Here is a 15,212-nt window from a genome sequence, read left to right as displayed (position 1 = left end):
CTTATAGCTATTGATCCAAGTTGGTGGCATTCGCCATATCTAGCTGGTAAAGGTAAAGGGACCCCTGACCATTAGTTCCAGTCGTGGCCGACTCTGGGGTTGTGGCGCTCATCTCGCTTTATTAGCCGAGGGAGCCAGCGTACAACTTCCAGGTCATGTGGCCAGCATGACCAAGCCACTTCTGGCAAACCAGAGCAGCACACGGAAACGCCGTTTACCTTCCCACCGGAGCAGTACCTATTTATCTACTTGCACTTTGACATGCGAACTGCTAGGTTGGCAGGAGCAGGGACTGAGCAACGGGAGCTCACCTCGTCACAGGAATTTGAACCACCAACCTTCTGATCGCCGAGTTCTAGGCTCTGTGGTTTAACCCACAGCACCACCCACGTCCCTTATCTAGCTGGCAGTTGTTTAACTATGCACTGTGTGGTTCATTTTAAGGAATAAGCTACTTCTGTATAAACCTTCAGTAGATTCTTAGATAGGGGAGGCACCTATAGGAGTGAAAATAACAGTCCAGCAGCTGGATCAGGCTGAAGACCCGCCTAATCCCGCTCTCTCTCTTTTTTTTTTTAAATGATCTTTATTAAATTTTCAAAAGATTACAAATAACAGAACAGAAAAAGAAAAAAAGAGGTAAGAAAAAAGTAAAAAGTCTCGAGAAAAAAACCAAAAAGCAACAAAAAAGGTTTCCACCTTTTAAGCTCATTTTCCTTAACTTCTTTTCAAGACTTCCCCACATCTCCCCTTATTGTATTCCATCTTCAATTGTTTAATCAAGCAAGTTTTCCACTTAATATCCTAAAACATAATTTATTTAAAATCACTTAACCCTAGTTTAATTAAGATAATTTTTTATAATAGAATTAAGCTTTAATTCATTAATATACCTTAGCCATTTATTAAAATATATACCTTAGCCCTATATATAGAGAAAAAGAATAAAAAAAAGAGAAAAAATATGTACCCTTCCTAAGGTTGCCACTATTTCCCCTCCACCGATTCCCCATTTTTGTAATAATAAAATTTTTTTATACTCCTGAAGCGAAAAAAAAAAAAAAACAGACCCCCTTCGGACTGTTAGGTCCCACCCTTCCCTCCCCGGTTTCCATCCCTAGCGCAAAAGCCATTTGGTCCATCTTTTTAGCCTGGTAATCTTACGTCCGAGGCACGCAAGTCTCTCTCAGTCCCATTCAGCCGGTTTCTTCGAAAGTCTCTCTTACTTAACACCCAGGGTCAAAGATGTATTTTGTGATTCTTCCAATGAGACCTACTTGTTTACAGGTGGTGCTCCAACACTGTTTCCAAAATCTATATGTCCCAACTAGTCCAACTTTCACCTTGGTCAATTTAGGGTTCTTCTTAGCAGGTCTCCAGTTCTCTTTTCTCTTCTGTATCATCTCGGCCATCCCTTCTTTCAGCTCCTCCTGCTTGGCAGATATCTTCTCCTCCTCAATCTTTAATTCTTTTTCTTGTCCAGCTGCCTGTGTTTTGAGCAGCGAGTCCTTTTCCAATTCAGTTGGTATATCTTCAGATAACTTCGGGTTTGAAGGGCTCGTAGACAAAACAAGGCCTTTCTCATTCCTCTCTAACAACTTTCCCACGAGAGAGATCAGCTTTTTCAAGTCAGCACGTATTTCCTGTATTCCCTGTTTTAGTTCCATTCTTGTAATGTCCAAGAATCCCCTCTAGAGGGATTCTGGTTACTTAATGTTCTTTTCCCCTCCGACCCAAAAGTCAAATTTGTTTGTAACAATCTTTCTTTGTTTTCAATATTTTGTAGCAATATGACCGGTTAAAATTTCAACTTCAATTCTTCCAACTTTGACAGCTAATTTGACAGCTGTCAAAGGTTTCTATAAATCCTCAGCAGGCTCTTGACTCGGGTTGCTCCCGGGCTTGAGAAGAATGGTACTTAGTTCAAATAAAGTAAACTCTAGTCCTCCAGCACATTAGCTTAGTCCTTTTAAATCCGTGGAATTTGTATCTTTATCCAATCCCGGCGGCTCTTTCCGCGAACTTAGTTGACAGGTCCTTGCTTTGAGCTATTTACAGTAGGGGGGAGACCGACTTCCTTTTTTTTTCAGCTCCCCCGCTCGCGCCGAATCCAAAGCCAAATATATTGTAATCCAATTTTCAAATTACTCACGGGTTGTTGTTCTTGCTTTTAAGTCCAAATTTAGTAGGAAAAAGTCAGCGCTGACTGAAGAATGGCTTGCGGCTTCGCTCGGCAGGGGAAGCGAAGGACTCACAGCACCACGCCACTCCCTGGCACCCGATCCGTAACCTTTAAAAAGGCTCCTTCACGAGTCGGGAGGGCGCTTATGGTGCCCGCCGAGTCACCATGTCCACGGGCTCCGTGCCCGTGCTTTTTAAGGGTCCCCGTGTCGCCGGCACGGCAAGACCCAACCCCCTGCTAAGCCGATTCCCTCCGGAGCTCGGAGGGAATCCGCCATTAGCCAGTCGCGCCAACCCGGAAGTCGCCTAATCCCGCTCTCAAAGTGTTCTCACATTGTGGGGGGTGAAGCGCCAGTTAAAGGTTCTGGCAGAGTTCACACACAGTTGTCACGTGAGCTGGAATGCCAGGGGACGGGCACCTCCGAGTGGCATCTGTGCGCCAGGCGGAGCAGAAGGCCAGGGCAGCTGCTGCCGTCTCGGTTGCGCCCTCTGAGTGGCTCAGCCGGAGTCCTGATGTCACACCTGGAGACGTCTGGAGATTTGATGGGATCAAGCGCCTGGCTTTAACCCGCCAGCGCTAAAGACCAAAGCAAGACAGCAGAGCCGCAGGGCTGAGATGGGTGGCAGAGCGGGAAGAAATCTCCCTTGGGTTCTTTCCACACATCACATCCTAAGCCCCCCATCCACCTACCCCTGCCTTTCTCTGCACTTTGCCTCTCTCCGCCTTGCACCTGATATCATCTCTGGGACAGATTCCTCCTCTGCACACACCAAGTCTTTTTCTCTAGCCGAAAGCAACGACACAATCCAAACCTCCAGTGATTTCCCCCTCCCAAAATCCTGGCTTCCTCCCCTCCCCGCCAAGCTTTGGCTCTGAGTGGTGGTGGGGGAACAGCAGAGTTGAGACAGTTGGTGCATTTCTGAGCTTTCTCTCCAGGGAGCCAAGTGGGCGGGCAAGCGTGGGAGGCCTTGTCATTCAGCAGCAGGGAGCGGCGGCGGATGGCGGCGGCAGGAATAGAAAGAAGGGGAATTCCAAAGCTGCGGCTGCTCCCCCTTCCTTCCCTGGGGTGTAGACCACCTGCTCCACCATGGGCAAAGCTCCCTTTGTGCGCTTCCCTTCTTGGCCACCCCTCCTCGTTCTTCTCCAGAGTCAACAGGTCTTCACGGCTTTTAGTGTCAGGTGCAGGTTGAAGTCTTAAGTTCACAGTGCTGGTGCATAAAGCCCTTCTACAGCTTGGGACCAGGATATTTGAAGGGTCGTCTCACCCCTTCTATACCCAGTTGATCACCACGGTCTGCAGATGAGGGCCTCCTGCAGTTCTTAGGAGTTCCATTCCACATAGCGCTGGAATCGGGCTTTTTCTGTGGCCTTTTCAACTCCTGCAGACCTTCCTCTCTTCCAACAAGCCTTTATTACATTTCACACCCCCTCCCGACTACATCTCTGTTGGAATTATGTTTAAGATGTTTTATTTATTTTATCATTTGTGCATTTGCCACACTGGGCTCCTTTTGGGAAGAAAGGTGGGATACACATTTAAATCATGGCAATGAAGCGGCAATAGCGTTTTTCATTGACATCGTTCCCTGGGCTCCTAATGCTATGTGCGTCAAGTCAAGGCAGAGATTTCTCATCCTGGTGCATGAGAAGCCAGGCACCTCTGGTTTATGGAGTGGGCCCCTTGGTGGAGATGCACTGTAAAGATACAGATTTCCTTTTACAACTTTTCAAAGTGTCCTGACCTGATGCGAGGGTAGGAATTTGACTGGGTCTGCACCATACATTTAAAGCACACATCTTTCTTCAAAGAATGCTGGAAACTGTAGTTTGTTCAGCATGCTGGGGGTTGTAGCTCTGTGAGGGGGTGAACTACAGTTTGCAGGATTCTTTGGGGGCAGGGGTCGGAAGCCGTGTGCTTTAAACATATGGCATGTATGCAGCCAAACCCGTCTGAGAGAGAAGCACTGGAACCCGCCAGTGAGGCAAGGAGCACTGGCCAATGAAGACAGAGAACCCAGTGTATTGGCTTTGTCTCTTCTCCTAACCTTGCTTCCTCCAGATGTTTTTGGACCCCATCAGCCCCAGCCAACATGACCTAGTGATCAGGGGTGATGGGAGGTGAAGTCCAGCAGTGTCCAAAGAGCCACAGGTCATCTAGCCCTGCATCAGAAAAAGGCAGGGTTGTGACAGTGGTGTCTTTTACTCCCGTATGCCAGCTCTGTTAAATACTAGAAAGGCAGAGTATAAAATGTTAGGAAGTGAATGAATGCCCCCACAATGGCACCACACACCCTCCCTCTGCAGCAAAGATTGTGGTGCCCTTTGACAGAGTTTGTCAAAAGCTGTCCACCAGGATGTTCACACTCACTCTGGTTGGGGGGGGGGGGTTGGAGCCTTGACACATTTTTTAAAAAACAAGCAAGAGGGTTTTCTCTGCATCTGCCTGGTCATCACCTCCTGGGCCAGGAAGGCTCTGCTTTCAGAAGCCAGCTGCCTCAGTGCTCGTCACAAGCACATAGATACAGGGCCCAAGGCACAATCAAAGCAGTTCCCTTAATAGATCGTTATCTGATTCAATTAACCGCGCCAACTGTTCTGATGGGAGCTCTGCAGCATGCACACCCATGCATTTGGGGGCGTCACCCCCCCAACTCACTTGCTGCCTTTGCTCTCCCCCATCCCACCCCCCGCACCGCAATGTTACCACTGATGTTGGGAGTTCCTCTGGAGTAATGAAAAGCTTCAGCCTGTGGGGATGATCAGAGATAAAACAGTGTTGGAGGGAAGCTGCCAAAACAAGAAAATGGTAATTACTGTTGAGCTTTGCTTACAGTAAACAAACGTCTCCAGGCCTGGTTTTTTAATCTTCCACCGTGTGCTGCAGCAAGAACCTGGAGGCACCTTTGCTGTTTCAGGGGTGAGGTGGGGGAATGGGTGGCAGAAATGGTTGGGAGCCAGAGGTGGGCTGATTTTTATCTATGGGTGCCCCCAGCAGTCCTTTTCCTTGGCCATTCATGGTGATTCATGATGGTTATTGGGGCAATTATACGTGATTTCTATTTTCAGTGCCGTTTTCATAGAATCACAGAATTTTAGAGTTGGAAGGGACCCACAAGGGTCATCTAGTCAAACCCTCTGCAGACGGCCATCCAACCTCTGTCTGAAGGTAGTCCGTTCCACGGTTGAACAGCTGTTGCCATCAGAAAGTTCTTCCTAATGTTTAGTCAGATTAAATGAATAGCAGGGAGAACCAAGTCCACCTGAGCTCCTTGGAGGAAAAGGTGAGATAGAAACGCAACAAATGAATACACACCCTCTTCATGTTTCATCTTTTCTCCTCTCAGAAAATTCACACACTCCCTTGTTGGAGGGCGCCGTGACTCAGATGACCCCCGAGGAGCACTACAGGAGGATGATGTCCGCCCTCAATGAGCATGGCACCTTCGAGGAGCAGCAGCAGCAGCAGCGCCTCTACCAGTTGGCCAACAGCATGGCAGTCCCTAGCCATAGTGGTGAGGACCCCCCTTCGTTGTCTTATTGTGAGAGTGCCTGCATGGAGCTTTGAGCCACTTCCACCAGCCCTTGGGAAGCTTATCATGGAGCCCCCCGAAAGAAAACACTGGGAATGGCCCCCTAAAGGCAGTTTTCCCACAACCACTTGAGTTTCCCCAGGCAGTGCACATCAGTCACAGCGGGACGTAGGAAGCAGCCTTACGTTGAACCAGACCATTGGACCATCTAGCTCAATGCTGTCTGAACTAGCCAGCAGAAGCTCTCTAGGGCATGGTTAGGCAAACTAAGGCCTGGGGGCCAGATCCAGCCCAATTGCCTTCTCAATCCAGCCCATGAATCAGTGTGTTTTTACATGAGTAGAATGTGTGCTTTTATTTAAAATGCATCTCTGGGTTATTTGTGGGGCAAAGGAATTTGTTCATATATTTTTTTTCCAAAATATAGTCCGGTCCCCCACAAGGTCTGAGGGACAGTGGACCGGCCCCCTGCTGAAAAAGTTTGTGGACCCCTGCTAGGGTTTCAGGCAAGTGACATTCCCAGCCAGGGGTTGAACCTGGGACCTTCTGCATGTAAAACAGATTCTCAGTATAAACAACACACTGAGCTGGACAGATCAGCGGTGTGACTGAGTATAAGGCAGCTCCATTTCTGTATCTTAGAAGGGCCGTGGGTCGCTGGTAAAGCAATTGCTTCGCTAACCAAATTCAATCCCTACCTTCTCCAGTGCAGACCAGAGGTGGGAAACAATTTTCAGCCCAAGGCCTCACTTCCTTTTTTTTTAGCAGCCTCCCCAGGTGCCACATGCCAGTGTTGGTGGGGTGGGGAGCAGAGGGAAAAGTGGGCAGAGCAATGCATGCAGATTTTTACCTTTGTGCAGCAGACTCATTTTCTGCACACAGTTCATCCATTCAGGCAAGTGTGAGAGGCATGTCAGTGTTAAAGGGCTCATTCCAGCCAGGCAAAAACAGTGCAAAGCATGCTGGTGATGGCTGGCAAGAGAGGCTTGGGGGAGGCACATTTGGGCCTGAGGTTCTTCACCCCAGGTGCAGACAATTCTGAGCTAGATGGACCCTGTGCTCTGACTCAGTAGAGGGTAGCTTTCTGTGATCATATACCCAAGTCCTGGGGCAACAACAGGCGGTGATTTTAACTCAGCATTGGGACTTAAAAGTTATTTGCCTCTGCATCTGGATGATGTTAGCTGGGTTCTTTTGAAACAGAAGTTTCTCACCTGGTGTTTTGCTGGATCAGAAACAGCTGGGAGAGGAATCCAGCCCCTTTAACTCAACCCAGGTCATGAGATAGGGAGATCAGGGGTGGGATAGAGGCGTTGCAAGGAAGGAAATTGTCTCCTTATGGTGGATCCTCCGTTTGACAGATCGTTCTCCCTGGAATTCTGCCTTTAATGCAGGGATGGGGGACTTCTGTGCCTCCAGATGTTGCTGGATTGCAGTTTACATCAACCATGATGGGATGGGCAGATGGGAGTCTTGGGCAGATGAGAGTTGGACTAATAAAGGGTTTCCCACGCCTGCCTTGTAGGTAGGGGCCAGAGAAGGCATTGCCTTGCATTCCGCCCTGCCGCTTGCAGTGCTGCTTCCGTTCAACTGCAGTCTGCCTTCTGCCCAAAAGGACATTATTTATATCGCTGTTTAAAAATTTTACGAAACTAATTACATAAATTGCATAAATATTGAGTCCACCAAAACCAGTAGCCTGCAATAGGCTTGTTCTTGTACCTGTGCATCACCTGGCAACCGTTCTCAACTTGCATTGGCAACCAGGCAAGCAGCTATTCAGAAGGCTGACTCCGGGGCAGAACTGGATGGCTAAGGGGATGGACTCCCTTCCATCTCTCACCCTGGAATAGCAGAAGCTCCCTGGGAGAAATAAGCTCAGTGAGAGCAAGTATAAATTTTATTCCTGCCAGCACAAAGCACTGATTATCTGCGGGCACACCCAGTGGCACCAACTAACCTTTAATAATTTAGGAGCCATTTTTTTCTTTTTCTTTAATTGCTTGTCTCTCCTTTCCTCTCCTCTCTTCCTTCCTTCCTCCCCCCCCCCTCCACTTGCACATGCCGTTCTCCATCTGCATCAATCCTCACATTCTCCATTTCTCCCGCGCCTGGAACTGCCGTCCCCTGTAGCATCCGTGTGTCAATCACTCTTGATTTCCAAACCGTCAAGAGAGTGTAGCGTTGTAAATAACACATCCTCTGCATGTCTGCGCGGGCAGGCAGTGGGTTAGGGGGAGGCAGGGCTGTTGCTGGAAGAGAGAAGGAGGGGAGGGAGGAGGCGGGAGCGGAGGAGGGTTTGGGTGGATAGTTGCGGTCATTCGGGATCAATGCCGCTCTTGGAATTGGCAGCGCATCAGGCTTCTAAATTGCAGCCCCCACTGCAATAAAGCACGGCCGGCCTTTTTCAGATAATTAATTTATAAACATTGGAGGTGTACAGTCACTGGCTGGAGAAAATTCTCTGGGCTTTTCAGTGTGTGAGATCTGGTGGGGCTTGATGTTCTCTTTTTCTTTCAGGGCGGGGTGGGGGAACCCTCATTTTAAAAATCATTCAGAGAATCTGTGTTTGTGTGTTGTATATATTAGGTTTGCAGTATTTAATAGTGTAATTGGGAGTTGTATCCAAAGCTAGTCCTACTCAGAGTAGACCCATTTTGTTTGTGTGTGTGTGTGTACACACACACACACAAATATAAAATATCTAACTTAAATGTGGTATGGAGGGGAGGCAGGAATGTGATTTAACATGGAACATTGTGAAATGCTTTTCAATATTATTAGTATGGTTAATAATTAAGTAATTGTGGGTGGTATTCGATGCTAGCCCTATTTAGAGTAGACCCACAGAGGTTGATGGGCATGACTGGCTTAAGTGCATTATAATTTCAGTAAGCTGCACTGTGTAGGACTTAGCTGGAGACAGCTCTGTGGTGGTGTTTTTGAATGTATAATGAGATACCGTGCATGCAGATTTACTCAGACATAAGCCCCGTTGAATCCCAGGTAAGAGGGTATAGGATTGCAACCATGATCTGCTTAAAAAGGTGCTACCTATGAACCAGGCAGCAGGGGCGGGTTTTTTTTAAAGACAGTTTTCAATGCAAGTGCTTTTAAAGACAGGTTGCAGTCTCTACCATCAAACAGGCATCCATCCTTCTTTCATACACCAGGACAGAACGCCTCTTCCAAACTGGGCCAGCTCTTCCATTAGGCGTCTACCTCATGCAGCCAGTTCTAGGAATTCAAGACCAGCACCGAGGTGTTACTGGAGTCCAGAGCTGTGTGTACACCCTGAATCTCCTAAGTGAAGTTTCTGCTCTCGGGTCCACTGATAGGGGGAGAATAAGGCTACCAATGGCTGCCAGCACTGCTGTTTCACTCAAGTCCAGGGCTTCCCATTGGGGCACCTGGCTGGCCACTGTGAGAACTGGATGCAAATCTAGATGGGCTTTTCCCTCTCCTCCCCATTTTTATCCTCTCAACAACCCTTTTTGCTAGCTAGGTAGGTAAGTGGGTGGCTGGAGCAAAGTCACCCAGTCTGAGGTTCATGCCTGAGTGGGAATTTGAACACTGGTCTCCCAGGCACTAACCCAGCATCCTAACCACTAAACCACACGCAGGCTCTCTGCAAGCCAAAGCTGTGAGTGGGCAGGCAACTGCTTGTCCCCCCACTTGCATGTTCTCGAGTCCTTCATGAGATGCTCAGAAAAGGTGACTCTTACATGATCGCTCACCTCTGGGCTCAGCCAGGGGAGCTGGTGAGAACAGGACTTCTCCAGTATTATTCCCACAAACTCTCCTTGTCTCCTCTCCTTTGCAAACCCATTCTGGCATCCTGGGGATAAAGGCATCAAATGGTGGTGATAAATAAAGCATTGTCTGCTTCCTCCAAAGTTCTTGGTACAAACTGCCGCCAATTAGTGATTGCTAATTACCTGGCTGTGGAAGGATTACTGCTCCTGCTTTAGAAAAGGAGGGAAGGGGAGAGAGGCTTAGCTGCCTCAGCTCCGTGGCCTCGGCTGAACATGGATACAAATGTAGGAACTGTTTGTTTGTTTGTTTTTATTCAATTCCATTTGCGAATCACTTCCCATAAAATACCTCAAAGCAGTTTGCAGTAAAAAGGACATAACCAAAAATAGCAAAAATCATTTCCATATGTAAAAACGTTTCCATATGTAAAAACAATTCCATCTATACAAACAATTAAAGAACAATTTTGTATATAAAAACAATTACAAATCCAGTACGTTTACAGATTGGGATAAAGATCTCCTCTTTCAGAGGCTTGTTGAGAAAGGATGATCCTTCAATGTGCACCCAAGTCTGTCTGTCTGTATTCTGGGAGGGATTTCTAAAGTGTTGGTTCTGCCCCTCTGAACACCCGATTCCTACATCATATGGAACGAACCTCCTGATAAAATGATACCTTGTAATGGGTTGGGTATATAAGGAGTGAGAAGCTCTTTCAGGTATCCTAATCCCAAGCTTTATAGGGCTTTGCATACCAGTAAGGTAAAAGGTAAAGAACCCCTGGATGGTTAAATCCACTCAAAGGTAACTATGGGGTTGTGGCACTCATCTCACTTTCAGGCTAAGGGAGCCGACGTTTGTCCACAGACAGCTTTCTGGATCATATGGCCAGCATGACTAAACCACTTCTGGCACAACAGAACACCATGATGGAAACCAGAGTGCACAGAAATGCCATTTACCTTCCCTCCACAGCGGTACCTGTTTATCTACTTGCACTGGTATGCTTTTGAATGGCAGGAGCTGGGACAGAGCAATGGGAGCTCACTCCGTTGCAGGGATTCGAACCGCCGATCTTCTGATCAGCAAGCCCAAGAGGCTCAGTGGTTTAGACCTCAGTGCCACCTGTGTCCCATGCATTCACACCTTGAACTTAACCTGGGAGCTAATTGGCAGCTAGTACAAATTATCACTAGGTATAAGAAGCTGTGTGTGTGTGTGTGTGTGTGTGTGTGCGCGCGTGCGTGCGCACGCTATGGTGGTTGCAGAGTATGTGCAAAGCATGACTAGGAGTACTATTTCAGGGGGAGGAACAAAGATTTCAGTGGTTCAGGCAAGATTTCATACCAAGATTAGTGAACCTGCTCTTGGAGAGACCCTCTTTTGTGAAAACCTGCATGTCTAGAGGCACACGACCTTTGGATGCTATTGCTTTTCTGTCCAACTTTGGGAGCTTCGTGGTGGCCTCTTCTCTGGGGACGCTGCACTATATGCATCTGTGCTCTGATCAAGACAGACTGCTCTTTTAAGTCTTAGGTTTTAATCTTAGGTTCTTTGGCTGAAGATTTTTTAATGAAAAACAGCAGTTGGAATTGTGTAGGATAGCCTTAATCAGTCCAGACGTGGTTGGACTCCAACTCACATCAGCACCTGCCAGCATCCTAGGTGATTGGGTGTGGCTAGACTACAACTCTTGAGCGCTGGAGGAGGGTCTGAAAAACAGTGGAGGCGGGACGTGATAACCCGCCCCCCTCCCTCTCTCTCATCATCTCCAGGTGTGACCATTTTCTTTTCACTTTTACGGACAGGGAAATCAAGACTGGGTGCAAACACATGACTTGTCTAAAGCCACTAATTTGTTGGGTGCAATTTTATTTATTTTTTAAAGAAATAAGTCCATAGTCCTGCTTATACATTCTTTGATGTTTTGGGCCAGGGGGCGAGGAATATCTTCTTGCCCTACCTTGAGATACTGAGACTCAAACCAGGACTCCTTGAATGCAGAGCACATGCTCCTACCACTGAGCTGGTCTGTGCACATGCCATACATTTAAAGCATGCGGATTCTCCCCAGAGAATCCTGGGAACTAGTTTGTCAAGGGCACTGAGTGTGGTAGGTCCGTGAGGTGCAAATGATAGTTCCCAGGGTTCTTTTGTCCCTGTTAAAAATCTACCTGCAAAGCTTGGGCTTCCCACACACATGCATATTTTATCAGGTTTATGTCTGTGATTCACCCCAATCCTTCTCTCTCTCTCTCTCTCTCTCTCTCTCTCTCTCTCTCACACACACACACACACACACACACACTGTCTTCATGCCTGGAATTCCCTGCATATTCAGAGAGACTGAGCCGCAAGAGCCACCCAAGGCAGATGCCTCTTCCAGTCCTGCTAGCAGATGCCAAACCACCACCTCCCTTTCCTGTCTCTCTCTCCTCTCCTCTTTCTCCCTTTCCCCACCCAAAGAGCCTTGCAGCTCGGAAGCCGAGCTCCAGGGATGGTGCAGACGGACGTTGGTCAAGGCAGACTTAGCGTGGCAAGAGCGATATATAGACGGCCAGGGCCGCTGGGATATAAATAAATCCCAGCCAGGCTGTGCTACTAGAGCAAGCAAAGGCAAGCTGTTGCATTGGGGCGGCGGGGGGCGAGGAGTGAAGAGAGAGAAACCCCAGCAGATGGGTGAGTTATTACCAGCCACTCTGGCTGCATCCTCTGCTCAGAGGGCGCGCAGGAGGGGAGAGAGCAGCCGAGAAGGACTTGAAAGGAAGTCTTGGTGGCTGAGGTGGTGTCCGGCTGTAGGAAAGTGGTTGAGCCAGCAGTGCAAGTCTGCAAGACAAGCAAGGAGGTAGGTGCCGGCCAGTCGAGGCAAGCAGACAGAAAGGTTCAGAGCTTGGTTGTCTGTGGCCTGGGCAAAGGCCCAAGTCTGACCCTGGAAGCTTTTATAACCCTGCCAGGCTGAAGCAAGGGAGGGAGAACCAATAGGCTGCTTCCTGCATAGGTAGAGTTGCCTTGGAGACGGTTGCCTTTTAGCTCCACAAACACTTGAACATAATGGTGGCTGGTGCCCCATTTCCTCTAATGGACCAGCCTCCACTGAGCCAAACCTCCATCACTTGAGACCTGGGGGATCCTGGCATTGAGGCAGCATGGGTAAGAAATGACCGTGCTTGGCATTTATGCACGGCCTCAAGTGTGTTCAGGCTTGTTTCACATACCACTGTCTTGGGAATCTTTGTAGCACAGGGAGGACGGTGGTGGTATCAACCCACCCCTGTCCCCCAATTGCAGAGGCCGAAAGAAAAGTGGAGTGGGGAAACTTGTTGCCCTAGAGATGTTGTTGGACTCCCCAGCGCTTATCAGCCCCAGCCGGCATGAGCAGTGGTCAGGGATGATGGGAGCTGAGAGTCCCGACAATATATGGAGAGCTACAGGTTCTCCATCCCTGGACTAAAGGCTCCTGGGAGCTGGGGAAACAGAAAGGAGGCTGCCTGCTGTGTCTCTGCATGAGTGGCTGCTCTGGAGTTTAAGCCATAGCCCTTCTCCATTGGTATTCAGTGACCTCCTGTCTCTTGAATGTGAACGTTCGATTTATCCCTCATTGCCAATGGCTGTGAACTGGGCTAGTTTCCCCTTTTAAAGCCATCCTGGCTGGCGGCCATTGCTGCACCTTGTGGCAGAGTGTTCCATAAGTTAACTGACTCTGTTGACTTCCTGAGTTAGCGCTTGGGCTCCCTTAGCCGCAATGCCAAACTTAAGGCTTACTGCTTTTTAAAAGATTACAGTTTTTAAAAATAAGTGGATGTGTCGCAGAAGGCGACTCCACTTGGGTCTGGGTGTTTGAGTGCCCATCCAGGTGTAAAGGGAAAAACCCCAGGGGGAAAAGCAGGTGTCCTGTCCCTCCAGGTTGGACATTTCCTACCATGCTCACTTGATGCAAGAAGCCAATCGGGTGGACCTCACAGCATGAGCATCAGTCTCTCAACGATGGCTCTCAGCTTTATGGTCTAGCAGGAAAACCCCTGATGGAACGCACGTTTGGGTTGTAGGACCTGTGTTGTCAAAACAACTCTTCTAGCTCCAGCCCATCTTCCCAGTGTAGAACGAGGATCGCAGTCTTCCTGCAAAGTTTAGCAGAAGCTTTTTCTTTGGGGGCTTACTCCAGACAGGGGTTGCATTCCATGTTAGTAGACCCTCAAAGCAGAGGTCATAATTTCTGATTATGCTGGAAACCATAGGATGGGAGAGGGCTCTTGCATTCAGGTCTTGCTTGAGAGTTTCCCACGGGCATCTGGTTGGCCACTGTGAGTACAGGAGGCTGGACTAGATGGGCCATTGGCCTGATCCTGCAGGGCTCTTCTTACATTCTTAGACCTGTTGGAAGTAATGTACACAAGTAATTTAGGCCCGTTATTTTCAGTAGGGTTACTCTCCATAAAAGGGAGTTGCCTGCAGCCTGGAGCAGGGTTGTCACAGTTGTGTTTTGCAACATATCATTAATGCGATAATAGTAAATTAGTGATAGATTTATACTGCATGTTGCTCTGATTAATTAGGCTTTCCCCCAATGTGGATGCATTATTCCCATCTGGGTGGGTGTTCTCACTCCATGGCGCAACAAAAGCAGGACATGAAATCAAACAGGAGCATTTGAGCCCTGAAAAGGATTTCTGCAAGACGTTAGGGGACATGCCCTGATCGGAATAAAGTAGTGTGTCTTCCCCAAAGCATCTGTAGATGCAAAGCATAAAAAGCAGGGGTCACATGTAAATTCCCCAATGACATAGTGAGAGCAAAGCATCATGAATGCCCAATAACAAAAAATTATTATTGAACAACTGATTGATTCTTTAACGAGTCTGTGGTTGTATAAGAAAACACTGATGGATTAGTTAGTTGATGCCTTCTTTCCACCTATCCAGCTTCCATGCACCACTAACTGGGGGCCAGGAGTCCTGCAGTGTCCAAACTTCTTGCTCTGAGCAGCTTAGCAATGGTTGGATGGCCTTTTTCTGGGGGGGGGGGGGAGTGCAGACAGGACCCTCTCCAGAGCAACAAAGTGACTTGATCTTTTCTCTGCCAAGCACAGACACCCTCATCCTGGGTTTGGTTTAGTTTAGTTGCACAGTTTGCTCTCGGGTTTTAAAGGCCCCCGTTTAGTCAGGGAACTTTTGAGTGCTCCTATTTCAGCCAGTAGACAACAGCTGGATTGCTCTGGCTGGAGATTCCCCCACCCCTGCTTCTCTCCCTGCACCTGAGTGTTGACGGGAAGGATTCTCTTCACTGTTGTCCACTAATTCTCTCTTAAGAGCTAATCCCCTTTAACGCTCTGAAGGAGCCTGATTCCCATTAGGGCTCTTGAAAGAGAGCACTGGAGACACAGAGTTTCTTGTGGGGGAGGGGAGGGGGGGTCGCAGCAACTTGGGAGACAGAAGGGTGTAGAATGGAGAACTGGCCAAGAAGGAGCCATGGGGAACTGGGGAGAGGATGGTACAAGAATTTCTGCAAGGGTCCCCTATCTTTGCAAGGTTGGAAATGGAAGTGAGAGGGTCTTTGCAGGATAGATTGGGAGTAGCATGGCCAGTGGTGTGGGTGGCTGGGCTGTGCCTTGGGGCATCTTCCAGCTGCCTTGCAGCACTCCATGACGGATGATTTTCATGATCTGTGATGGAAGGTGGAGGCTTTAGGGTACTGGCTCCCTTCCCCGGGGCTGGGGGTGATGACTGTGTTCTTTTCTATTTTCTTCC

At 48.4% G+C, this 15,212-nt stretch overlaps 1 protein-coding gene across 11 annotated transcripts in view; it reads left to right on the top strand.

The window, feature by feature from the left end:
- SAMD11 (sterile alpha motif domain containing 11) overlaps positions 1 to 15,212 on the top strand; it is a 333,362-nt gene that overhangs the window by 280,622 nt on the left and 37,528 nt on the right. For all 11 annotated transcript variants that reach the window (XM_079986850.1, XM_079986848.1, XM_079986843.1 and 8 more), the window contains one exon: positions 5,527 to 5,694. In XM_079986850.1, coding sequence (XP_079842976.1) covers positions 5,527 to 5,694 — 168 coding nt within the window. The remainder of the gene's footprint in view (positions 1 to 5,526; positions 5,695 to 15,212) is intronic.

Source organism: Podarcis cretensis (assembly GCF_951804945.1).
Source record: "Podarcis cretensis genome assembly, chromosome: 8".
NCBI classification, from domain to species: Eukaryota; Metazoa; Chordata; class Lepidosauria; order Squamata; family Lacertidae; genus Podarcis; species Podarcis cretensis.
Note: the sequence above shows the minus strand (reverse complement) of the source record. Positions and strands in the feature narration are given on the sequence as shown.